The sequence below is a fragment of the Cornus florida genome, unplaced genomic scaffold (assembly GCF_030987335.1).
Source record: "Cornus florida cultivar Cherokee Brave unplaced genomic scaffold, ASM3098733v1 CherokeeBrave_3.0.0_Hap2_Chr08, whole genome shotgun sequence".
NCBI lineage: Eukaryota > Viridiplantae > Streptophyta > Magnoliopsida > Cornales > Cornaceae > Cornus > Cornus florida.
The window spans coordinates 44,692,748-44,718,779 of record NW_026775578.1 but is presented as its reverse complement, the minus strand read 5'-3'; the positions used below and the strand labels follow the sequence as shown (position 1 = coordinate 44,718,779).

Genomic DNA, 26,032 nt, shown 5'->3' with positions numbered 1-26,032 from the left:
TAAAACCAAACCATACAGTCTGGTTTCATTCGAATTGGTTCCAACGAATTTTGGTGCACCCCTAATAAGACAAATAAGTATATACTACTGTGTTATATTCATAACCTTCCTAATTGAGTACTACCACGTTGGATTCAAATTAATGAAATAGTCTTTCTTTTCCTTAACAACAAGAATTGACAAAATATCAACTCATCAGACAATTATGAAATAGAGGCATTTTTATGAATAAGTCATATTCGTACCGTATCAATGTCGGTTATTGACATTCATCGAACACTTTTTTGATACGTACGTGTTCGACACATCATATATGCGTACGTAAATAAAAAAAAAAATTATTATTATTTTGGATACTTTCTTGACACTTTGACGATATTTTTTGACACTTAGACCGACACTTTCAAATATCTCTTACACAAGCCTACCCGATAATCTTAAAAATAATATGAATACATTTTAAAGTATCTAACTTTTTTCTTTAAAAAAAATTGACATTATACACACATGATCACAAGTGATACATTGAGTTATATTTGTTCATTTAAAATAAAAACACTATTATGATAAAGTAACGAAATATATGATATAAAAATTATTACAATTCTTAATATAAAAATTATAAATGAATTAAAATTTTATACTATTATTACTCCATACATATATATAAATAAATAATTTATTTATATATAGTCGTGTTCAAAACGTATCCGTGTTGTACTTTTTAAAAATTTACGTGTTGACTTATCCGTATCTCGTGTCTGTGTCCATGTTACCTAGCGTGACAATCACCAGGTAGATACCATAAACACTCTTCCTCCATCCCAAAATAAATATTATTATTTTCAGATGTCTCATTTATAAAGTACTATTTTTCGAAGTGTTACCAATTTAATTTTTTTACATTTAAACAAAAAAGTAAATCATCAGATGGGACGCATTTGACAATTCATTCATTCCCAATACAATAAAAAAAAAAATACTAAATTCATCTATTTAAAATGTTAAATTCTTAAAATGGGACAATTAATTATTTTGAGTGAGAGGGAGAAACATACTAAAACAAAATCAGTGTGACCTTATAATATAGTGTATATGTTGCATTTTGAGTGAGAATGGTATTTTCGGCAAAATTGCAAATAACCCTCCTAAAGCATTTTACCCTTCTAGACTACAAAAATGAACAAATCAGTACCACAATTATCTATATCTGTGCAAGTTAACCCTTGAAGTTCAGGCCACTTTCCTGCCGACTTTATTTGTAAATTTACAAAACTATTCATTATAATTAAGAGAAAATAAATAAATAAATAATCAGCCTGAAATACCTCAATGCCTCTCATGCCCCGCCGGTCTCGTCAATTACAGCAACACCTGAAAATCTCACTTTCTCTCTCTAAAAAACTCTCTATTTTTTTCTTTTTTTTGTCTGAAACTCAAACACTTAAAAACACACACACAAATTCCACAAACAGAAGCATTTGCCCCTCTCTCAAATCTGAGCCATGGCGTCGTCTCTTGCAACAATAGCTTCAACCTCAGCTGCTTTGGGTTACCGGAACTGCCCCCAATTCAAGCTCTTATATAGAGAGAGAGAGGGAAGAGAGAGAATTGAGATATCAAGAACAAGCGCATGGGTTCTCCACAGTCAAGACATCATCAGCATCCAATCCACTCCTGAACAGATAATAGCCAACTGTTAGCCCCAAAACAACAACCACGATCACCCCTCCATTAAATGACATGATTGCCAGCATCAGAAGGTGCCCGATTTCCCAGTTGAATCCGAATAGCACAGACGAGATCAACATATTCAGGTTGGCCCGCCGGTTGGATCTTGATTTTGCAACCAGAGGCCGGCATCTCGATTGACGGATGGGAGGGATTGGATGAAACGAGTGATCTGAATCTAATCCGTCAATCCTCTATATGCTGGTAGAAGACGGAGAAGATGAAGCATGCGAGTAAAGTGAGTGCGTAACTCGTCCATGAATCGGTCTTCCACGAGTCGATCAAGAGCAAGACGTCTTTGCCCCAGTATATGGTCATGTGCATCATCTTCACGTCCCTTATTATTAAAAAAAGCCCAATCACCTCAACTCGCAGCAAAAAGAGCAATAGAGGACTATCAAAATACAAACATACATACATGTAATATAGTAATATATAGATAGAGAGAGGATTTGGATTTGGTAGTGGAATGGTAGAGGCCAACGAACTTTTTAGATTGAGTGAAAGAAGAAAGTGTTTGGGTGTTGAGAAATCAGGGAAAATGAAAAGAACAGTTCATCACTTCCGGCCGACTTTATTCTAAAAATGAAAATGAATAAATAAATAAATAATAGTATTAATGAGTATTCAAGGATAATTTTGGAATTAAAAGAAAATGATTGCACTTGTGGGCCGGAAAGTGCCGAAATTGAGCTCCAGGGGTTAACTTACACGGATAGTTTGGGAGATAAATTGTCGATTTGTGATAGTTTGGGAGGGTTGTTTGCACTTTTGCCTATATTTTTATTGAGATTTAAACTCTGACCTCCCTTTAAAAAGTAGGAACTTAATACCGCTAGGTCTGCCCCGTTGATTTATATAACTAATATTTTTCTATAGATTTTTCATTTTATATATAATTGGATATTATATACATATTAATTATAATTAAATTTATAAACTTTATCAACGGGCAAGTAACCTAGCGGTATCAGTCTCTTACTTCTTAAAAGGAGGTCAGGAATTCAAAGCTCAAAAGAGATAAGTGCGTGTAGGTACCAACTAAGAAAAAAAAAAAATTTATAAACTTTAACGTCATGAAAAATTGAGAACTATATATTCACATACACACATAATTCAATACTATAAGTATTTGAAAAGAAAAAAAAAATTAAATATACAATTTATTAATAGATATGCAATAAAATATATATATAAATAAAATAATTGTACAAATTAATTATTAAACCACATATATAAATATATAATCCAATTTTTATTTTTTTTAGTTACTTAAAATCTAATTTTCATATAAATAACTGTAATTAACAGTCACGAAAAGCCTCCACCATGATTTTTGCTATATCAAAATTTTAATTGATTAATGCGATATTCATCTCAAACAATATAACATTTTTGGCCTTTTGGGTAGATATATACACATAATTATATATTAAATATATATTAAAATTATTATACACACAATATACATATATAAAGAAGAGATTTGAAAGTGTTGAGAATAGGATATATTGAGAAAAGAAGACATTTAACACAAGAAGTGTGAACTACCCATCTTGGTTGGGAAAAAAAAGGGTTAATTACAGCCACACCCCTTAAGATTTATCTTATTAACAACTAGATGAAAGTTAAGCTTTTTTTAAACAATAGCACCCCTCAAGTTTGCTGCCTTTAACAAAGACATCCTTAAACAGATAAAATGACTAAAATACCCTTTGACTTATCACTTAACCCATTAAAATATTGAAGTTACCGATTTAACCTCCTAAGTAACTTTAAAATACTAAACTACCCTCTTCATCTCTACAATCTACATAGAATAAATACATACATATATATATATATATATATATATATTCACATCTAGATTTGAAAAATTGAACGCTTCACATCTAGATTTGAAACGAGAAGTGATAGACCACCCTGGTATATAGATATGTATTTCATGTACCCTCCAAAAATGTAGTCTGTATATTCGTAGACTTGGAAGTGTATTTTCACATGAATTTAGTCATTTTAATGGGTAAGTATCAGGACTATAATTTATGATCTAATGGCTCTTTGGGTTTTTTGAATTGGGTATGGAATACATATATGGGATATATATATATATATATATATAGAGAGAGAGAGAGAGAGAGAGAGAGAGAGAGAGAGAATAGGAAGAGGGGAAGAAGGGTGGTTGCCAACTCCATTGGCGGCACACCACCACAACCACCATAACCATGGCTGCCCTTGATTTTTAATTTTTTTAAATAAAAATCTGACTCACCCTCATTTTCTTCCCCAACACCCCATCTCTGCCATCCGCCCCTAATCCATGACATCCCAATTGAACCCACGAACAACCCAATCGAACCCATGACAATCTCAAATCATAGCCACCGCTGTCTCTTTAAATTAAAAATCAGAAAGGAAACAGAGCTGCGAGTCTTTTGTTTTGAATCGGCATGTTGAGAAGCACTTCACTAGTGGCGACGTAGAGATCGTCCATGACGCATCATCGTTGTTGCTCGGGTGAAGGTCATCTTGGAATTTCCACCGCTGGGATGACCTTGTCGATTAGCTTTTCTTAAATTTCCCCGGTGACTCAGCCACCGTCGGCGTCTTGATGCAATACGTTCCCGGCGGTGTGTGGGTGATTTTCTTCTGGATCTTCTCTCTATATCTATTATCCTATTCCCTTTTTATATGATGTAGTATGTGTGGATGATGCAGTATGTCTGTATGTGTATGTTTGATTGAGCCCAGTTCTATTAATTTCTAGAAAGTAATAACAAATGTGGTTAGTAATGGCGATGATGGGTGGTGGGTGATGGTGGTGGTGGAGGTTGCGATGACAGTGGTGAGATGGTGGAGATGGCAATGGTGGGACAAGAAAATTCTAGGTCTTTGTTGGTTTGTAAGGGTAATTTTGTCATATACAGATTCTGATATTGTTGTTTACAGATTAATATTTTATTAAAGGGTAATTTTGTCTTTTCTCACGTTTTAAAGTCCTGTTTGGATCATATTTATGACAAGGGATTTGAGTGTTCAAAAATAAGCCAACTTTCGTATGGTTGTTAATAAGGTAAACCTCAAGAGGTATGGCTGTAATTAACTCGAAAAAAAAATAGAACTACCAACTTGACCAACTGTCATCGGCATGCCGTCAACTTGCATTTTGGTACAAACAGAAAAATAAAATAAAATAAAAAAACTTGCATTTTGGTCTTATGACGAACCTTACATAATTGTGAAGTGTGAACAAATAAAAAAGGTTTCAAGTTAACCAATGGATTGATTCGACTAGTTTGTTATTGACCCATATTTGTTTAGAGTAATAAAATTCATCTATAAAATTTCAAATTAAATAAGAGAGTCAAAAGTAATAAAATCCATCTATAAAATTTCAAATTAAATAAAAGAGTCACGTGGAAGGTAAAATATTCATAATTATATAAAGCCGTATCAACTTCATATTTGTTTAAAATATATAATAAAATTGATTCATAAAGTTTCAAATTAAATATGAGCGTCTCGTTTATAGAAAAAGGAATTATAATGTATTCCTACGTAATATTTATATATAATTGTGTTCATGTCTTATCAGTGTTCTGCTTTTTAAAATTTTATTGTGTAAAATATATTATATATTCATTTTGTTTGTTGTTTATTACTCCATATATTTTTCTATTTATTTATTTTTCAAAAAAAGGCCCCATTCAAGAAACTTAGTTGACCAGTGTTTTTTATTGACTTATTATAAGTTCACATGTATGAACAATTCCTAGAATGCCCATTTTTGTTCAGAGTAATTAAATCCATCCACAAAATTCGTTTATGCCAAAGTGGACTTAATTTTTCTTTTTGCTTGTTGTAAAAGTTATGCAAAGTGATTTCTCTACCACGGAGAGTATCCGATATTTTATGAATACTTTTCGAATAAGTGCCCAATACTAAATGTATGTGTCGATAATTGAGAGGGAAAGTTTATTATTTTGAGCAATACTTGGCCAACACTTTTCCTTGATCACTTTCTGACATTACTAACACTAAGTCTTCTATACACAAACACGCACTGACAATTTTTTTAAATAATATAAATACATTGTAAAATGTTCAATTATTTTCTTTAATATATAGAAAAGGATTCTTGCACTAATTTTGTTACATTAAATTGTCAGACCTGCTTTTTTTAATCGATCATTTATACAACAAATAAAAAACTAGTCAGAAACATTCAGTTAGATAATTCGCTGTAACAAATCGGTTCAAATATCACTACTCTTAATATATATATATGTTCACAAGTGAAATATAAAATAATACTTGTTCATTCAAAATAAAATATTATAACACTACGTATGATATAAAAAATTATTACAATAATAAAATAATTTTCTAAATCATGTTCCAATAATTTTATTAAAAAATAAAAAAATAAATTAAAGTTTGATAACACTCTTACTTGATAACTATATTTAAATAAAAATTATATTTATATATAGCGGTTCATATCTTCTCCATATCTTACTTTTATATCGTATCATATTCATGGTGGTTGTTGGGGGCCTAACTAGATGATCCCTTTGAGTATGTCCAACCACGATGTGTGTATATACATATATATATATATATATATATTATATAAATTTGATGTGTCATAATAAATTTATATAAAAAATTTAAATTATTTATTTTTATTTTATATTTTTTGTGTAAAAATATATTTCCTAATAACAACTAACTTGTGTTATGTTTGGACTTACATTATTTTTACAAACCTACTTAACATATGATTGATAAATGAAAAAAAAAATATAATGATGTGACTGTATAAAAAAAGTTGTGTTTTAAGAGACTGTTATAAATGCTCTTACGAGTAACAATCAAAAAATAATAAAATAAAAAAATCCAAGTCAAGAAACTTGTTTGACGAGTGTTTTTTTTTGTTTTTTTTTTGGGTATTGACTTAATTTTATGAACCATTCCTAGCTTCACCCTCCCAATTTGACTCGGACACCCAATCACAAGAACACGTACTTGGAAACCGAATTTGACTCGGACACCCAACCACAAGAACACGACTTGGAAACCCAATTTGACTCGGACACTTCCAAGTTTCCCAATCCGTTCAATTCGCTCCCTTTTATATATAAGTCCACGCTCTCCTCGTTCTCTGTAGAATCAGATTTGTCTAAGATACTTCAATTGATCACACACAGTTTCAACAGAGAAGACGATCACGATGATGTCGATTTTCAGTCCTTTTGAGATCTTGTGTGCTGAATCACTTGGTCAGAAGGTTGGCCTCTCTTGGGGTTCCATCAAAGCAGAGAAGGGCGCGTCTGCAGTGGATCAGAAGAAAGCTTCCATTGAGGGTTTGAAGAAGGGCAAAGAAGGAAATTCATCTGCCTCGCAGTTGCAGTCGCAGGTTAAGAAGACGAACGGTCAAGAGCGGCAGAGGATGAGACCCAGGTTCGCGCCGGAGCTGGATGGCGTGCACTGTTTTGAAACCATAATCATGGGCTGAGTTTAGAGATTTTTTTATTTTTGGAAAAAAAAGGATGTAAAAGAACAATCATTTTTTTTATAAATTCCAAATGAATATTCTTTATTCTTTATTATGTGTTTGTTGTTGTAAATAGCCTTTTGCTTTTGAAATTAAAGCAACTAACTACGTTCAATTTAATTTGAAATTTTTAGAAAATTTAAAATTTGATCATGTGTTTAAATTATATTGAATCACATCATTTAGTTTTTTTTTAGAGAAGACTCAAGTGTTGTCTTATATTTAATATCCTTCCACAAATTAGGGTTAAAGATCCGATCAGAATAATTTGCCATTTCTAACTATGGTTGTTAAGGAATTGAGTTGAGTTGAGTTTTTGATTGTTCGAGTTTGTGTAAGCTCGTGCTCGTCATTGTTTTAAAAAGTTTGAATCTTATATTCAAAATTGGTTAAGGCTCGCTTTCAATCTTGACAGACTCGTTTAGTGAATTAGTAAATTTTTATTTTATACTTCCAAAAATTAAGTAGTTTTAATAAAAAAATAAAAACAAATATAAATTAGTGTACACAAGCCGAGCTCAAAACTGTTCGAAATCGATTCATTTGTTTAAATAATGTATCCGAGAACCTAATCTAGCAATATTTTGGGAAAAAATGACTCACACAGCGCCACGTTTGCATCGAGTCACCATTATTATTTCTATATATAGTTGAAATTGAAGTCAATGTGTGATGACTCCGTTCCAGACTACTACGAATGCACACTCGGTGAACCTGTGGGTTCGACGAAGCTTATCTATATCTGAAGGGACGAGACGACCACAATTAATCAGATATGGTTGCTCTGCTGACAATGTCCTTAATCTCTTTATCTACTTCTTCTTCTAGTTCTTGTTCCCTCTCTCGGTCGCTAAACCCTCCACCAATACTTCAATTCCCAGTTGCTTCCTCTCCACCTTTTCACCTCCATGGATGGTTTTCTATTGTCAACTTCCCCAAAACAAAGAACACTGAACACAGACCACTATTAGCCTTAGTGGGTCTCCGAAATTTCAAGCACATGCTTATCCAATGCAACACTATTAGCAGAACCACCAACCTCTTCACTGATATAGGTAAGCATTTCTTACAGACAATTTATCAAACACATCGTCCTCAAAATCTCCCACAAGTGATTTATATATTATAACTTCAATGGCCTGACTGATTCTTTGTTTGCTTTTCTCAGATGTAATGTTGTTCTCACTCTTCCAAGAAATTGGAATTGATGAGAGTGAGACTGAGCTGCTTTTGGACAACTACCCAGTTCTCAAATTCACACCTTTTGAGTCCATATGCAACCGGGTTTCATCTCTGCAGTCCCTTGGAATCAATGGCCTTGCGCTTTGTAAATTGATTACGAAACGCCCAGATGTATTAATAGCTAAAGAAATTGACTCATTGACATGTGTTTTTCGTGATGATTTAGAAGGAAAGATTGAACCTTCCCAGCTCGAACGTCTGTTCATGATGACAGAACCCAGATTTTTTTTGGGTTTTGAGAAAAAAATTGGGTTGCTTCTTCATCATGGAATTTCCCAAGAAAAGCTTGTCCATGTTCTTAACAATGTCATTCTTAACAAGGCCGTGTGTCTCAAGTCAATTGAAGAAATTGATAGAACAATTGCTTACTTGAACCGTTTTGGCGGTGTGGACTTGATTGTTAGACGCCCGGCTATTCTCAATTATGATCTGGAAAGTCAGCTGATGCCAAGAATTGGGTATATCAAAGACCTTAGTGGGGGAGATGAAGTGTCCACGGCGACTGTGTTGCGGAAACTCCCAGCAATTTTAGCTTACAGAAGAGAACATTTGAAAGATCATGTAGACCTGTTTCGTTCATTTGCTGGCCTAAGTGATCAAGAAATATTTAGGATTGTTCTTGTGTATCCGAATGTGTTTAGTGCTAGCAGGAAGCGAAAATTGCAGCCGAGAATAGAGTTTCTGAAGCAATGTGGGTTGGATTCTAATGATATCTTTAGACTCTTGATCAAAGCCCCTCTTTTTCTAAGCCTGTCCTTCGAGGACAACCTTGCATACAAGCTGGTCTTCATGGTGAAGATTGGGTATGAAAACAGAACGAAGGAATTGGCAATGGCAATGGGAGCGGCGACCAGAACCAGCTGCAAGAATTTGCAGCTGGTGGTTGGAGTGTTCTTGAACTATGGATTATCTTGCGATGACATTCTTGCCATGAGCAAGAAGCATCCTCAGATTCTGCAGTACAATCATGAATCTTTGGAGGAGAAGATGGACTATTTGATTGAGGAGATGGGTCGTGAAGTCGGAGAGCTGTTGGCTTTTCCTGCATTTCTTGGTTACAAGCTGGATAGCAGGATTAAACATAGGTATGAAGCAAAGAAACATGTTCTGGGGGAGGGAATGTCCCTCAACAAACTCTTGAGTGTTTCTGCTAAAAGATTTTCAATGAAGAAAAAGAAGAATCCAGTGCTTATGATTGACAATCTGAATAGAAATGACGAATAGATGAAATGACAGAGTTGTGTTTTCCCGTGTTAATGGTTAATATAATAATGGCGCCATTTTATTACATGTGCGTTGCTTAAGAGACTTGCTTGAAGCTTTCGCTCTCCAATTCAGATGCACAGGGTTTCAATTCTCCTCCATTAGCTGGATAGGGAACACTTAACAATGATGATCATTGTGTTCTTAAAATAGAGAAACGAATGATTTCCTGAGACACAGTGTGTTCTTGGAAAAGATTGGAGGTGGTGTGGCATAAAATCACTCAGGTATCATCTGTGTAGCTTGTTCAAATTCATTTCAAGGGGGAAACTGATTTTTGGTGTAGTTAGTGTTGGGGCGTATGGTAGCTCAAAAACCATTAGAGCGTGCCTCTTTACTGCGATGTCATGTGGCAACCAAAAGGCAACATGGGCCTTGAGGGATTGCTTAACAAGCCTCATATATATTGGCACAGATTACCATTCGGTTGTATGTATAGTGTCTTGTGAGATTTCTGAAGAATGGCAGACTGGACTCGCACCTTAGGGCTTATTTTGGTTGTTCAAAATCTATTTTTTGAAGATTATTTTATCTTGTCTACAACTACCATTTGATTGGTTGTGATTTGCGATGAGGTTGTGTTGTTTCAATTGTAGGAGGTAAAACTTTTACTTTTCTCAAAGATTGTAATGCCTCAAGTTTTTACATAAACTTGACATTCCTCATTTTTTAAGAAAGTGAATTTTACTTGGGTTGCACCATTGATTTACATCTTTATTTGAGAGTTCACATAATTCTTTGGCCTTCTTGTGCTGGTTGCATTTTTCTTCTGTACTTGATTACTACCACTACTAGTACTGTTATTAATATTTATGAGTGTTTATGATTGAACTGATTGGTTAAATTTACATTTTGCTTTAGGTTAGTTCTTGAAATTTTGGCATTATGCTTTAACTCACACATGAATAGGTGTTGCAATGTGTTTTAACTGACGTTTGGAACATGCTAACAAATCTACTAAGGGCTGGGAAAGGATGAACAATAGACTATAGGTCAGTTTTTACAGTGAATTGATCAGTTGTGTTTCATGTTGTCCAAGAAACTAGTACCCACAACCATTAGAAAAATTTAGAGGCTGTGTACAAAAAGAAGACTGCACTTGAATAAGACCTTACTTGAAACTTAAGCATTCTATCGTCAGCACTGGAGTGATTTTAAGAAGTTAGTTATACTAAACTGATATTAAATTTATTATTGAGTGCCTAGATAGAAAAATGGAATCCTTATATTGGGTTCCTTCTTAGGCGCATGGATGTCAACGGGGTGGGTTCGGGGTGGGGCACCCCTTTCCTGAACTCGTCCAACCAAAAATAATCTGTTCTCAAACCCTGTTTGGGGCGCCCCACTTTGGAGTCGGGGCTGGTTCGGGTCGCCCCGATATGCATATTTTTTAAGAAAAATAATTTGAAGTTGAACAAATTTAAGATAAATTTTGTAAAAAATAATTAGTATAGTCAAATATTTAACAATCATAATAAAAAAAAATGTTAAAATTTAAAATTATCATAAGAAATAAAGAAAAAGACAAATTTTAGTTAATAAAAAAATACTTATTTATATATTAATTATTAATCCGGGCAGGTGCGGGACTTTGCAAGTTTTAAACTCTATTCACAAACCCGCTCCTAACCCGACTAGGATGATCCCAAATCCGTCCCAATAGGGGCAGACGGGGTGGGTTAAATTGAAATCCCTACTTAGGAGTTGGATTGAGTTTACATCCTCTTACAGATGTAATCTGATGTGGCATTTGGTTGATTTTTTCACTGGCCACTCAGACTAATTGAGTTACAACTCCTTTTCTGCTGTTGATGCCTTTACCCACTCTACTCTGTTAGTATTGAAGCAATTTTGTTGCTCAACCAAGTAGAAAGAAATTTAACTTGGAGAAGAGAGCAGATGGTAGAGAAAAACAGTTTAAAAGCTGAATAGTTTTTCATAACAGGGAAAGAACAATCTTCAGCACTCCATAATGTTTGAAAACAGTTCTGCAATAAGGTTAAAATAAATTTTCTCTGAATTATCTTTTCCACTTACCTGACCCCAAATAAAAAAGAAGAAGAAAAAAGGTTGAAAGAAAGGAACAACATCCATAATTGTAGCACTACAACAATAACAATAAAGAAAAATGAAGTAGACCCATGATTTCAAATATGATTAAGACTTGGTCTGGAAGTAGACAAAATTCTGTCTGGTGAAGGGTCTAAATGAGTAGTGCTCTGGAAAAGATGTATGTAAAGTAAAATGACCAAGGGGCACAAACTATGCCGCCATCTCTTACTAATGAGATGATGAGTGTAGAGGAAAAGAGAAGAGGGAAATTTTGATATATATATATATATATATATATAAATCCTACGAAGTAACTGTTTACAACGGAGCATGAACACTTGACGATTTACTTTGAAAAAAAGGTAGAGGAGATACGGTTAGGCTAAAAAAAATATTGAATTAGTGTTGTCTTCTTTGTACCAATATTGATTAAATTAATTCCCTAGTACATCAGTTGACCATCCCTCACTTGTGGTTGATGCAATCAGATTCCTGTCTAAATATAGGCCAAGGCCAATTCAGTCAGATGGTGAATTCCATGTAAAACTCGTGGTGGATTAGACATCATTATTGCACAAACTTTTTGTGGACTCATGGAAAGCATCCTCTGCTAAAATGAAGTCCACCCATGAGAGGCCTTGACTTAAAATGTTCCCTCAAGTCATCATATTGATCTTCCCTTTTTCACTATTCAAAGACTGGTGATAACTAGTCTTCTCGAGAGGTGATTAAGAAGAGCTCTCTCCGTCCATCTCTCCTTCCCAAACGCCACACTGACACAGAATGAACAGATGGCTTTGGTATGGAAAGAGCAGCAACTCAGTGTTGTCATATGTTATGGTTCCTCTACTCCTAATTCTAGCGAAAGATATCTTACTGACTCCTGCAGATGGCAAAAACAATGTCAGTTGTCTTGTGAATTCTTAACTTCACTACTACCTTCCTCTCAATCATCTTTTATGACATTAATTCTCATCTGAGTCACCTATACCTTTTTAATCAACAGGTTCACATTATTTATATGGGAAAAAGGCAGCATAATGATCCAGAGATCATCACTAGTACCCATCATGAAATGCTCGCTACAGTCCTCGGAAGGTGTGATGCAATTCAGAACTTAAAAAAAGAAGTTAACCCTCTTTTTGGTGCCTTATATTGACATAGATTGACCCTACTACTCATGATGCAGCAAAGAAGCATCTGCAGAATCCATGATCTACAGTTACAAACATGGCTTCTCTGGCTTTGCAGCCAGGTTAACACAATCTCAAGCGCAAAAGATTTCAGGTATTTTCCATAAATCATAATATATAATTTTAACCTAAATGGCAAGACAACAAATTTTATTTTATTTTATTTATTTATTTATTTTTTTTATGGCAGTTGGCTCCTTTCCTGCTTGAGTGAGCAGGAAGGGCCTTCTAAGTGGATTAGGACAACATATTATGCAATAGAATTCAAAAAACATAACATGAAAAACTGATATGTTTCTCCTCTAAGCAGTTTAAAGTCCGTTATGGTGTACTTAGTATTGTCCTAGGTTTGTTAACTGGTTGTAGAGTTACCTGGTGTGGTTCAAGTCATACCGAATCGTCTCTACAAGTTGCAAACAACCAGAAGCTGGGACTACCTTGGCCTCTCTTCACATTCTCCAGCCAATCTTCTGCATGAAACTAAAATGGGAGATGGTGTCATCATTGGTCTATTTGATACAGGTTCCCTCATTCTCTCTCTCCCTTTGTGTATATCTATCTGCATATGCAAGAATTCATCTGCCTATGCCTGTAAACCAGGCTTACATGTTTCTTCAATTACCTAATTTGAAATGATGCGCAGGGATATGGCCAGAATCTGAAGTTTTCAGTGATGAAGGCCTTGGGCCAATCCCCTCTAGATGGAAGGGTTTTTGCGAGTCAGGAGAGCTTTTTGATGCAGCAAAGTCTTGCAACAGGAAGCTAATAGGAGCTCGTTATTTCATCAAAGGAATACAAGCTGAGTATGGAAAGCCATTCAACACTACTAACCAGGAATACTTGTCCTCCAGAGATTGGATAGGACATGGCACACACACATCTGCCACTGCAGGAGGCTCCTTTGTCACCAATGTGAGCTACAATGGACTTGGTCTTGGAACTGTAAGGGGTGGTGCGCCCCGAGCTAGGTTGGCTATGTATAAAGTGTGCTGGGATTTGAATGGAGGTGTATGTGCAGATGCTGATATGCTGAAGGCCTTTGACGAAGCCATACACGATGGGGTAGATGTTTTATCACTATCAATTGCCCAAGAGTTACCCTTGTTCTCCGATGTTGATAAGCATGCAGGGATCTCTTTTGGCTCCTTTCATGCTGTTACAGAAGGAATTACTGTCATTTGTGCAGCAGGGAATTCAGGCCCGAGAGAGCAAACAATACAGAATGCAGCACCTTGGGTCATAACTGTTGCAGCTAGCACCATTGATCGGTCATTTCCTACACCCATCATGCTTGGAAACAACCAAACCTTAATTGTAAGTTCTAGCTAACCTGATCGTCTGTCAAATAACATTCACACACAACACAAAAAGTACATATATTTGTTCTCTTAGGAATTCTGGGACTTTAATTGCATTGTTGTGACAAAAGATTATTATTGTTAGGGTCAAGCCATGTTTACAGGAAATGAGACTGGCTTTGTCAGCTTGGTGTACCCAGAGGTCTCAGATCTCGTATCTCCTCGGTATAAATCCTACAGATAATGCTGTGCTATTTTTCATGTTAATGCATCCTTAAATTGCATACTGGAGCCCTGGTTCTTTTGGCACCTTGAACTGGGCAATTCACCAGGGATCACATCTCTTGGATGGCAGTACACTGCCTAAAAGATTCAGTCAGCAATTGACTGAACAGGGCAAGTGATTGATTATCACAAATTGAATCGAAATCCAGCTTTTCTCAATCAAGAGGCATGGCCTTGAATACTTGATAAGAGTATGCTATGTGTGTGTGGCATAAAGTCGATTCGATAAATATCTAAATTTTTGTAGGATATTCTCTGTCAATACTATTTCTCAATTCATTATTTGGAGTAAGCATGGTGTTTTTACAGTTATTGTGAATCCTTGTCACCGAATGACACTTCGTTGGCTGGAAAAGTGGTGCTCTGCTTCACTTTAGATGCCACTCAGACTGCAGCACCATACACTGCATCTGCTGTCGAAGATGCTGGTGGGTTGGGGGTAATTGTTGCTAAGAATCCCAGTAATGACCTGTATCCTTGCACCAGTAACTTCCCATGTATTAAAGTAAGCTATGAAATCGGAACTCAGATACTCTATTACATCCGTTCTACCAGGTATCACTGCCAGCTTTGCTGTTACAACTGTTGTCATCATCATCTTCTAACCATATGAAATGGTTGTTTGGGGCCATTCAGGTATCCCCAGGTAAGGCTGAGCCCTTCCAGAACATATGTTGGTGAACCTGTGTCAACCAACGTGGCGTACTTCTCATCTCGAGGACCAAATTCTGTTGCCTCGGCAGTACTTAAGGTATTTCTCCACCTAGTCATGATTAGTTGAGATAACAGAAACTGGATTCTTCCTTTCAGTTTTAATTTCTTGAAAATTCACTCACCAGAGCCTAATATGGCCTTTGTATGGCACAGCCAGACATAGCAGCCCCAGGAGCAAAGATACTAGCAGCAGTTCCTCTTTTTGATTCAACAATGAAAAGTACATATGCTTTTAGATCGGGAACATCCATGGCAACCCCTCATGTGTCGGGCATTGTTGCCCTTCTCAAATCCTTGCACTCAAATTGGTCCCCCGCTGCTATCAAGTCTGCAATTGTCACAACAGGTTATTATTATTATTATTATTATTTCCATTGGCAAGAAACTTACGCACCCATTTACCCCGTTGGGGACTTGAACTCTTACCATTCACTTTGAGAGGTTGAGGAGATACCACTAGGCTACAACGCCCTTGGTACAACAGGTTATAATTTGCTAACCATTAAGCACTGCAGACTTTTCTCCACTCTGTTCTCTAAATGATTCAAAGTTCAAAAGCCTAACTGAAGTGATTGGATCATATACTTGCAGCATGGACAACGTATCCTTCCGGGGAACCAATTTTTGCGGAGGGAGAGCCAACTAAGCTTGCTGATCCATTTGATTTCGGAGGTGGAATCGTGAATCCTAATAGAGCACGTGATCCTGGTCTTGTGTATGACATGGGTATATTGGATTATGTTCATTATCTCTGTGCCATGGGTTATAGTAACACTGTCATCACTCAGCTCACGGAAAAACCCACACTCTGCCCTAGCAGAAAGCCCTCTTTTCTAGACGTAAACTTTCCTTCTATTACCATACCGAGCCTCAGAAGCTCCACTAATCTAACTAGAACCGTCACCAACGTTGGAGCTTTTTGTTCAAAATACAAAGCCCTTGTCAAGCCACCAGAGGGAATAAACATCGCTGTAAAACCAGATCAATTGATCTTTACCCCTAAGATCAAGACGGTCTCCTTCACTGTCACTATTTCTACCACTCACAAGGTCAGCACAGGATACCTTTTCGGCAGCTTGACTTGGACTGATGGGGTGCATGCAGTGAGAAGCCCCATATCTGTGAGAACTGGATTATAAGTCCTATATATCAGTAGCTAAACATCAACAATTTCTGTGGTAAGCTGTTCAATTTCTTGAGCTCATTCTGGGAATATGTATCATAGAGGCAAATGAAATATTTTATCCTTGGTACTCCATATTACTGTGTAATTTATTAACAGCCTTATAAATTTGAATAATATTTTTACATGATTTCCCATCATGAATTTCATTGGTTCTTGGGGCCACATTCAATCAGCAACCAAGTGCAGTGCCATACGTGAAATAGTTCTCAAGGTAAACAAAAACGAGTTGAGAACAAAATTTCTCTCTTTAGATTTGATTAAATACCATCACTAAAGAGGCAAAGAGAAAAGCTACTAATGATAGTCCCATCTTAAACCCTGAATAATTAACTTACACAGAAACACACACACACACACACACACACACACACACACACACACACACACAAACTGGTGATAAAACAACTTTTTACAATTTTCTCTGTGCTGGGCAGGTGATGCACTCATCCTGCAGAAAGTGATCACCCAGAGAGACAATTCCTCATATTTCACAGGGTCTCACAGGAAGAAGAACTGTAGACAACACAAATGCTAGAATTTTTGTAACTTGGAATGTCTTTCGTAGACATCCCATTTTTTTCATGCCCCGTGAAGTTGCACTGCCAATACATTTGGTACTGTAGGTAAATAGGGTTTCAAATTAATAGCAAAAGTGGAATATATCTACCAGTTGGTACTACAGGTAAATATGTGTGCTTTTTTTCTTTTTTTTTCTAAACGAAAAAAAAAAAAAAACTAGAGAAAGTGACTACTAGTATATATAATATATATATATTTTTTCCTTCTGAAATGAGCTGCATTTTAACCTTTTCTCTTGCTACATAATCTTTTCCACCAATTACAACCATAGTGATGGGAACCTCATCCAATTGTACAGACATTCCTTTTTAGTTTTCATTTTCAGTGGAAACAGAAAAAAGCAAAGTGAGAATATCCACTCCAAATAAAAAAAGGAAGAAAAAAACAGAAAGAAATTTCCAAGTATGCACTTGTTAGATGGAGTATGAAGAGACCAAAAATTGTATTCTAATGATACTTTCAAGCCTTTTAAAGTAAAATGTCAAGAATAAAGGTCACAACTTTACTATTTTTTAGGGATGACAATTTAAGCCCAAACTAATTAAATTGTTTAAGCCCGTTCATTAAAATTAAATTATTTGGGCATCCAAATGTAAGTGAGTAGGTGACAATAAGTAAAAAATGAGTATCCATAATATTCAATGGTCAAAAGGGTTAATGGATTAAGAGTGAGTATCCATCTTAACTCACTCAAATAAAACCCTCTTTTATTTCACCTCCATTTCTCTCTCTCTCTCTCTTCTCTCTCTTCCGTTTTCTACCTCTCCCTTTCTCTTTTATCTTTTTCATTTTTTTTCACCTTTTTTTTTTCTCCCCTCCATTTCTCTCTCTTCCCTCTCTCCCTAATTCTTTTCTTTTCATTTCATTTTTTACATGTGTTCTCTGATCTCGCTGTTTTTTTTTTTTTTTTACCCTTGCGTTCTGTCTCCTCGCCGGTTATTTTCTTCTTCTTCTTTTTTACCTGTGATAAATAACTCTCTCTCTCTCTCTCTCTCTCTCTCTCTCTTCACTCTTCCTTCAAATATTAAATGACCAACAATTAATTAAAACTCTTGCTCAAAAGGCTCAAAATTCTTTTTTTATTTATTATAACTCTCTCTCTCTCTTCACTCTCCCTTCAAATTTTGTTTTATTGTATAAAATAAATGACTAATAATTAATTAAAACTCTTGTTCAAAATTCCTTTTTTTAAATATATGTAATTAATATTGTTGAGTAAGTTTTATAGTTACTTTTCTTAAAATAAAAATAAAAAATTAAAACTCTTGAAATAAAAAAAAAATTAACTAATATTGTTGATTAAGTTGTACAGTGACTTTTCCCAAGAGAAAAAAGGAAAAAAAATTTGTAAAAAAAATAAAAAAATGATAAAGAAAAAAGTTAGAATTGATTAACACATTTTGACCCGCCCATTTGAGCACTTACTCATTTATGACTCACTATTAGTGGGTTGAGAATGATTACTAACCCATTTATAATTGTCACTACAACTATTTCAAACCTACCCAATTGTCACTACTACTATTTTTCAATAAAATTCTCTTCTAGTAAAAAGCGAGGACTTTAATACCACTTGCAAAAAGGCGCTTGGCATTTGATGAGTAATGCAGCGCATATCAACCCTCCCCATCCGGATCCCATGTAAAACAACACCCTTTAAATTCTTTAACAACCAAAGATTTATGTGCAGATAGTTCTAATAATTTCCCCATGGAAAACTTTCTTGGTCCTAAAGCAAACACAATAAGCAAAGTTTCAAAAAGAAAAGACCGGATGACAAGTCATTTAGTCGATGATGGGGTGGACTTACTTTTTCCTAATTGAAAGGACAAAACGGCTGATAAATTGATAATAAAGTTACAAAAGTGAAGAAATGACCCCTTTATTTCAGACCTGACTTTGCTTCCAAGACTCATAATATTCCTCTGAAGATCCCAACTTGGAGGGTCCTCAAGTTTTATCAATTACCAAAAAGAACATTCCCTGAGAGTGGTGGATGGCCCACCATATATATACCTTTTTTTCTAACCTAAAAAGTAATGGCTGTATATACAAGACACATTAAAGTATAAAGGACGTTTGTTTCTTAGTTGTTCTCTCTCTCTCTCTCACACACACACACACACACACACACGTATATATATATATATTTATTAAGGTTTGAAAAATAGAGGTTAATACTGTTAATCCACTGACCTATTAGTGATCCTAAGAAGGAGGTTAGCGAATTTTAGGACGGCTTCCAAAAAGTTCAATTTAAAGATTCTTCATGTCTTCTTCCTCTTTTGTACTCTTTTTGTGCATAGCTCAATAGATTTAAAAAAAAAAAAAAAAAAAAAGCCCCACAACTTTAAGATTCTCATTTGATATGATTAATACTTCAATATTCTCATTTCATATAGTTAATACATTGCTACACCACTAATTTATCAATTAACCAACAATCATGACTACAAACTCTGTTTACCAAAGTGAATGAGAGAGAGAGTGAGAGATGCCATTCAATCACTGCACCATTTCTCACTCATCTCCTATTGATGGAAAAGGCTATCGACTACTCTTTATCTCTCACCACTTTAAAAAGCCTCAACTTTAATTTGCTTTTAATTATTCCAAAAGCGCTTCCCATCTGATTCTGGCTGAGGTAGATATCCCTCTTTCACCCATCACCAATGTCTGCAAAATGTAAAAACTTGTAAAGCATATACATTCATAGTCTGACATCAAAGTGCATGCATGCATATTCATGATGGGAATTTTCCCTAATGGGGAGTTAAAGCTGAACCATGCAATATGACTGAAATTTCAATCTCAGCCATTCAAAATATATATATAAATATATGATTCATAGCACTGAATGTGATTGATCTGCTTCTCTAGAAACACAAGACTAGTTATGAATTTTGAGAGAATTTAGAAATATACATTTGGAATCTCATAATAGAGTTGGAATCTCATAATAGAGTTGGGACTAAAGTAACCATTTCCAAGATTCTAAACTTTCATTTTATTCTCATTAGATTGGTCACTAACCAAATGGGGATAAGGGTATCCTATGATTCAATATATGCATTAATATATTGAACAAAAATCTTGCACATTCAAATGCAACATTTAACACCTAAGGTTAATTGAAGTAAAGGCATAAATCAAAACAAACCCATAATTGCAGCAAATTTAACAAATCAGTCAAGTATTATAGTCTTTATGTCTTAAACTCAATTTTTGTATAGTCTTCTACTATATGAAAGCTAATAAATAATGTTGGTAGAAAAGAATTCTTGTTTTTGGAAACACATTATATTTGTCTCATGTCCACTGCCAGTCAAAAGCAGCAAGATCAGCAAAATAATTGCTGCTTTCTTCTTCCCAGTGCTCTCTTTATTAGCCCCATCATCTCCCTTTCCTCTTTTTTGTAAACTAGCTCTCCCCCCCTCTCTCTCTCCCACACGCGCGCACACACACACACAGCAAATTAATGTCTCAAATCCTTGCAAATTCTCCCAAACACTGCGCTAAGCAAGGATTGAACATTGACAAGCACTACAAGAAGCTACTGTATGCATTCTCTACCGTTTTGCTCTCAATTCTATCACTCGTCTTCCTTATTTGGCTCATCCTACACCCCACCAAGCCTGAATTCTCCCTCAAAGACGTCGACGTTTATCAACTCAATATCTCAGGTCCTCACCTTCTGAACTCCTCCATCCAATTCACTTTGCTTTCCAAGAATCCAAACAAGAAAGTTGGCGTCTACTACGACGAGCTACGTGTTTTCGCCACTTACAAGGATCAACAGATTACTTCTGACACTTCTCTTCCTCCTTTCTATCAGGGGCATGAAGACAGCAACCTACTGACAGCTTCCTTGGTCGGAGGCGGCCTTCCTGTGGCCTCGAGTTTTGGTTATGAAATGGGACGTGATCAGACCGCGGGAAAGATGGCTCTGAGCATGAAAATGAATGGAAAGCTTCGATGGAAGGTGGGGACTTGGGTTTCTGGAAGGTACAGAATTAACATCAACTGTATTGCTATTATGCCTTTTGGACGTGGCATGGCATTTGGTCCACTGAGTTCAAAACAAGGGTATGAGTGTTCTACTGTGGTTTGAATTATGACAGTTTGTTCAGCATCTACTAGGCTCTTTGTATGTTTTGTATTTTTGGCTGTTCTGCTCTTAATTTTTGATTTGCTTGTTTGTGTTTCTGAATTAATGATAAATGATTGGACTGAAAGTTAAAAATCATAATGATAATGAAAAGCTAGTTTGCATGTGGTGTTTATTAATATTCTCATATCAGGACCCATTTTTTTTTTTCATTATTATTTTTTTTAATGATATGGGTGACTGTAACTGATGTAGAACTGATAGCCGGAAGTTTTTATAGCCCATTTGGATTATCGGAGTCAAACGGGTATACTGACCGATTTTTGCGCTGATCTCGAAGTGTCCGTATTTGACCCGACAGGAGAGTTTTTTTATTTTTTAAGAGAAACAGCCTAACAAGTAAGACTCACCGCGATGTTACCTATTTTTCGGGAAAATACCATCGTTTAAGGTCTCAAAATGAGGGTTTTCTGTCCTATAGGAAGCTTGTTGAATATTTCAGAATTTTTGTTTCTTGTCTAAGCGAACTCGCATTCATTTTTTTTTTAGTAGTCTTATATTTTATTAGGTTTATTTATCTATTTTCTCAAAATTTTTAGAGAAATTATATTTTTAAACTTATTTTTGAGTATTAGCATCCTTTTGGAATTAGGTTTCCTAATATTATAAAAATTCATCCATCAAATTTCTCTAAATTTATCTAAAACATCCTACTTTGTAGATTCAAAATAAACTATTCTTGGTGAATAAATTTATCTACGTTAAGAAGACTATGTTTACAGTAAGTTTCTTCTTACGTTTACAGTGAGTTTCTGAAAAGTGGAAGGATGAGAAGGAAATAATTTTCCTTTTGCTTACCTAGTTGAATTATACATGCTAGTATGATGATGGAAGAGACAATATTCCAAAGTAAAAGGAGAAATAAAAAAGGTGGAAAATCAACCACTTTCTAGGTTGAGGAATCTTTCAATTTCTATGTCAATCCAATGGAACCTTTGGCTACTTGGCATGAATCTCATAAGGGTTGGGTTTCTATGAATACAAGATATCCTAAGTATTTGTTCATTCCGTCCATATTAGTTGTCCAATTCAAAATTTTTGACTCACTTTTACTTTTTATTTTCGAGTCATTTGAAGTTAATTTTAGTCATATTCCTTTTATATATTTATATATTACATATATCCTATATTAGATGTCTACTTTGGTAACTTTGACCCACAAAAATTGTGAGTCAAATTTTTTGAAAAAGATAACTAATATAGGACGGAGATATCTTTGCTTATATATCGTTCAGAAAATAATAAGCAAATACACATCATATATATACATTTCCATAGATGAAAAGGATCACTCTACATATGCCAAACTTTTATTTTTATTATTATTTTTTCGTTAGTTTTATGGGTTTTTGAATATGCTATCCATGTTTTAATCACCTTATGTAAAACATACTAATTAAACTTATTATAAAAAATTAGAAACAAACTCTTACCACTTTTTTTTAATTGCTAACATTTTTTCACGTCTAAAAAATTCTGGTAAAATTCCGAAATCATCTTTAACTCTACTCTATTTTATTAGTTTTTGTGAATACGGAAAGGATTGTTCTAAGGTCTCTCTCACTTTAGATGTTGTTTTCACGCTCTAACCTATTTATAGATATCCCCTCCCTTATAAAGGGCTACGGTACATTACAATCAATGTTACATGTTTACAACTTAAAAAGACACTCTACTCTTCTTCATTATTCTCTTACGCCTTACAAATCCATACAAGCTCTTCAAATTTTAGAATCTTTCCACTCTGTGTACAATATTTCCATATAAAAGTGAAAGGCTTTGGAAATCAATTCTACACGTGCCATGTAGAGTTCTTCACATGGCACAACCTCCTAACAAATGAGCAGAGCGGGATATTTAGCTTCAAATGCAGGTATACGTGTCCTTTGTAGTTTCAAAGATTATATATATATATATATATATATATTATATATATATATAATCTTTGAAACTACGAAGGACACGTATACCTGCATTTGATATATATATATATATATTATACACAATCAAATAAAGCTATTTAAGACAAAAATAAAGTTCTCGTTTTCAAATGGTTGGCTACTCACATTCGAGCATTTTGAAATGGTTGGATTCGCCTGAATTGACCCAAGTGTGAGTTGTACCCAGCGGAATATTTTAGAAAGTTTTGATTATTTTGAAAACAGATCTTGTGTTATTTTAACTTTTTTTATTTTAGTATGTTATTTTAACTTTTTTTATTTTAGTAATTAAATAATTAATCACATGCAGATAAAATAAAGCAAAGTAAAAGTTAGAGATGACACCATAATTTTTAGCGAGGAAACCCCAGTTGATAAAATACGTCAACTATTTACGTGGAAAAAATCTCGTGAATTGTGCAGTCCAAAGCAAACCTATCCATTATGCTTGAAACAAAGTACACTGAACTTTAACTCTAGCTCACACCCTATCGTTTTACCAAACACCAATTGCTGACAATTCTCTGGCTTTGCGACTCCCAGTCCAACAACAACATGGCTTTAGGCTTATACTTGATATTTGTAGAAGAGTAACAGGTAGATTAGACAACACTCCATGAATGCTCCAACCCTTTCAAAATGTGATCACTTTTACTTCTATTCTTCAATCGTCTGAATTCGAAGTAGAAGTAGATCTGCTTTTGTCTAATCGATGTAGATGCAACTGTATGATTATGATCATGATTTGAACACCACAACTCTAAACTCACTATGTGTTTATGTGTATGTGTTCTAGAAAGACAAACAGAAAATTCTCTAAGAATTTTTGAAACAAAAATCTTTCTAAGGCTTTTAAGAATGATAACTTGATCGTACAAAAGCCATTTTTCAACCTATGTGTATGACAAGGTTTATATAGAGGTTTACAAAGTCCTATTCCTTCACCAACAGGCTTGTGGCCTAGCGGTACAAGGTTCCTACTTCCCAAAGGAAGGTTAGGAGTTCGAACCTCAGTGGAGGCAGTGTGTGTGAGTACTAACTAAGAAAAAAAAAAAAAATCCTATTCCTTCTGAAAATAAAGGAAATTTTGCGCATAAGACTCGGAAGGAAAGTTGAATAAAAAAAGAATCAAATAGAACAAGGAAATTGAAAACCTGTTTTTGTAAGGACTTGTGGAACTGGTTCCCAATCTGTGGTACCGGTTCCTAAAGGACATAATTGAGTTCTCTCGAATTTCAGCTTCTAGAACCGGTTCCCAAATGTAGGTACCGGTTCCCACTTGATAGAATCCAATTTAAACTTGGATTTTCTATTTTTGGAAACTCTGGAAAATATACCTTATAGGTATTTGTGTCCTAAGTAGGAAACAATGTCCTAATGTGTTGTTCTTTTCTTTTCGATGATCAACAGTACTTTCCTTTTCTAAGCAACCTTCCAATTCCGCAGTCGATATCGATTCTAATATAGTAACTGAAATTACAACTTGACTAGGACTTGTTTTGTTACCGAAATATGCCAATTACAAAAATATATCTCACAATCTCCACCTTTGGCAATTTTGTGACAAAACCTTAAAAATAATTTAATAATCTACCCAAAGTAGAAAAGTAAATTACAATTGTTTAAGGAAACACGAAATTTTTTATCTCTGTTCTCTTTTTCTCTTGGACAAAATTTTACCTGAATTCTTGCACATGGATCAAGCAAAACTACAAGTAAAAGTTTTAATAAAATAATTTGAAAAAAAAAATCCCCCTGAATAAATTATCCATTTTTTTTGTTTTTTTTTTTGAAAATCTAATTTCTCCCCCTTAATGTAACCTTGTTCTCCCCCTTTTTGGAACAAAATTGACAAAGAAATAAATAGAGTGAAGAAATAATGAGAAGAGAAACAGATAAACAGTTTATTACATGTCAACAGTCAAAAGATAATATCCAAAAATATCAAGTTATGACAATGTAAAAACTGAACAAAAATATGATGTCATGATGCAAGACAAAATATCAGGCATCAGTATCTCCAGAAATAATGTCAGAAAGAAAATCAATACTCTCCACCATCATTCTTATCATCATCCTCATCAGACTCCGCATCCATTATTTTTGTTTCATCACACATGTATCATGATGACAATACTAGTTCTAGCTTGCTTGGGAGCTTCCAGCATCTCAATTCCTTTACCTTTAGCTTCTTTAAGTAATTGTAATGCCATGTTCTTCACACAATTTTTCACTTTGAAGCCTTTAACTTCTCTTAGAAATTCTATCAAACACTTGGTGTGAAATTCAGCAATTGTTCTTGAGCAAGCTTGATTTGATTATTCAAAACCCTAACAATCAACCCAATATCAAAGCAAACAAAACTTCAATCACAACCCAAACAAGTCTCAATCTCTTTAGTCACCCAAGAGATCAATATCTCAACCAATCCTCTAATTCTCTCAAAATCCCAAACTCTACAAATTCTCTTCAAATTCCAAGCTTCAATCTTCAATTCTTGATGTTGATATAAAGATCACAATATATGATTGAATGTATGCAACAATATTATGAGAATAATCCACTTGAAGATGTGAATATATGATGTGATATATATGAGCAATATAGAGAGAGAAAGTGGGTACTCTAGAGAGAGAATGGGTTTATGCAATATGACCCAACAATGTGCAAAAAGAAAGCTTTAAAGCTCTTTTACGCTGCCAGGAACCGGTAGCCAATGTGGGAACTAGTTCCCACTAGGCAATGAGCCTTCGTTAATTGAAGAAGACTTTTGAATCAGTATGAAACTTTTGGTACCGGTAGCCAAGCGCCAGAATGATTTGGC

At 34.8% G+C, this 26,032-nt stretch overlaps 3 protein-coding genes and 1 pseudogene across 5 annotated transcripts; 3 read left to right on the top strand and 1 right to left on the bottom strand.

The window, feature by feature from the left end:
- Positions 1 to 1,296: 1,296 nt before the first annotated feature.
- LOC132268621 (copper transporter 5-like) lies at positions 1,297 to 2,212 on the bottom strand (annotated as a pseudogene).
- A 5,676-nt stretch (positions 2,213 to 7,888) lies between these two features.
- LOC132271546 (transcription termination factor MTERF8, chloroplastic) lies at positions 7,889 to 10,502 on the top strand. Its single transcript, XM_059772950.1, has 2 exons — positions 7,889 to 8,343; positions 8,457 to 10,502. Exons 1-2 carry the CDS (start codon positions 8,064 to 8,066, stop codon positions 9,752 to 9,754), a joined length of 1,578 nt encoding a protein of 525 aa, XP_059628933.1. The 5' UTR covers positions 7,889 to 8,063; the 3' UTR covers positions 9,755 to 10,502.
- LOC132271544 (subtilisin-like protease SBT3.5) lies at positions 9,957 to 16,665 on the top strand. 3 transcript variants are annotated; one of them, XM_059772948.1, is made up of 10 exons: positions 9,957 to 10,020; positions 12,852 to 12,943; positions 13,035 to 13,132; positions 13,405 to 13,560; positions 13,682 to 14,352; positions 14,482 to 14,561; positions 14,931 to 15,176; positions 15,258 to 15,372; positions 15,489 to 15,681; positions 15,927 to 16,665. In XM_059772948.1, exons 2-10 carry the CDS (start codon positions 12,867 to 12,869, stop codon positions 16,472 to 16,474), a joined length of 2,184 nt encoding a protein of 727 aa, XP_059628931.1. In that variant the 5' UTR covers positions 9,957 to 10,020; positions 12,852 to 12,866; the 3' UTR covers positions 16,475 to 16,665. The 3 variants fall into 3 exon arrangements, with proteins under 3 accessions (XP_059628931.1, XP_059628930.1, XP_059628932.1); XM_059772947.1 differs by lacking the exon at positions 9,957 to 10,020 and adding an exon at positions 12,279 to 12,748; XM_059772949.1 differs by lacking the exons at positions 9,957 to 10,020; positions 12,852 to 12,943 and having other exon boundaries at positions 13,067 to 13,132; positions 13,349 to 13,560.
- Positions 16,666 to 20,410: 3,745 nt separating this feature from the next.
- LOC132271543 (NDR1/HIN1-like protein 26) lies at positions 20,411 to 21,389 on the top strand. Its single transcript, XM_059772946.1, has one exon. It carries the CDS (start codon positions 20,579 to 20,581, stop codon positions 21,209 to 21,211), a length of 633 nt encoding a protein of 210 aa, XP_059628929.1. The 5' UTR covers positions 20,411 to 20,578; the 3' UTR covers positions 21,212 to 21,389.
- The last annotated feature ends 4,643 nt before the right edge of the window (positions 21,390 to 26,032 follow it).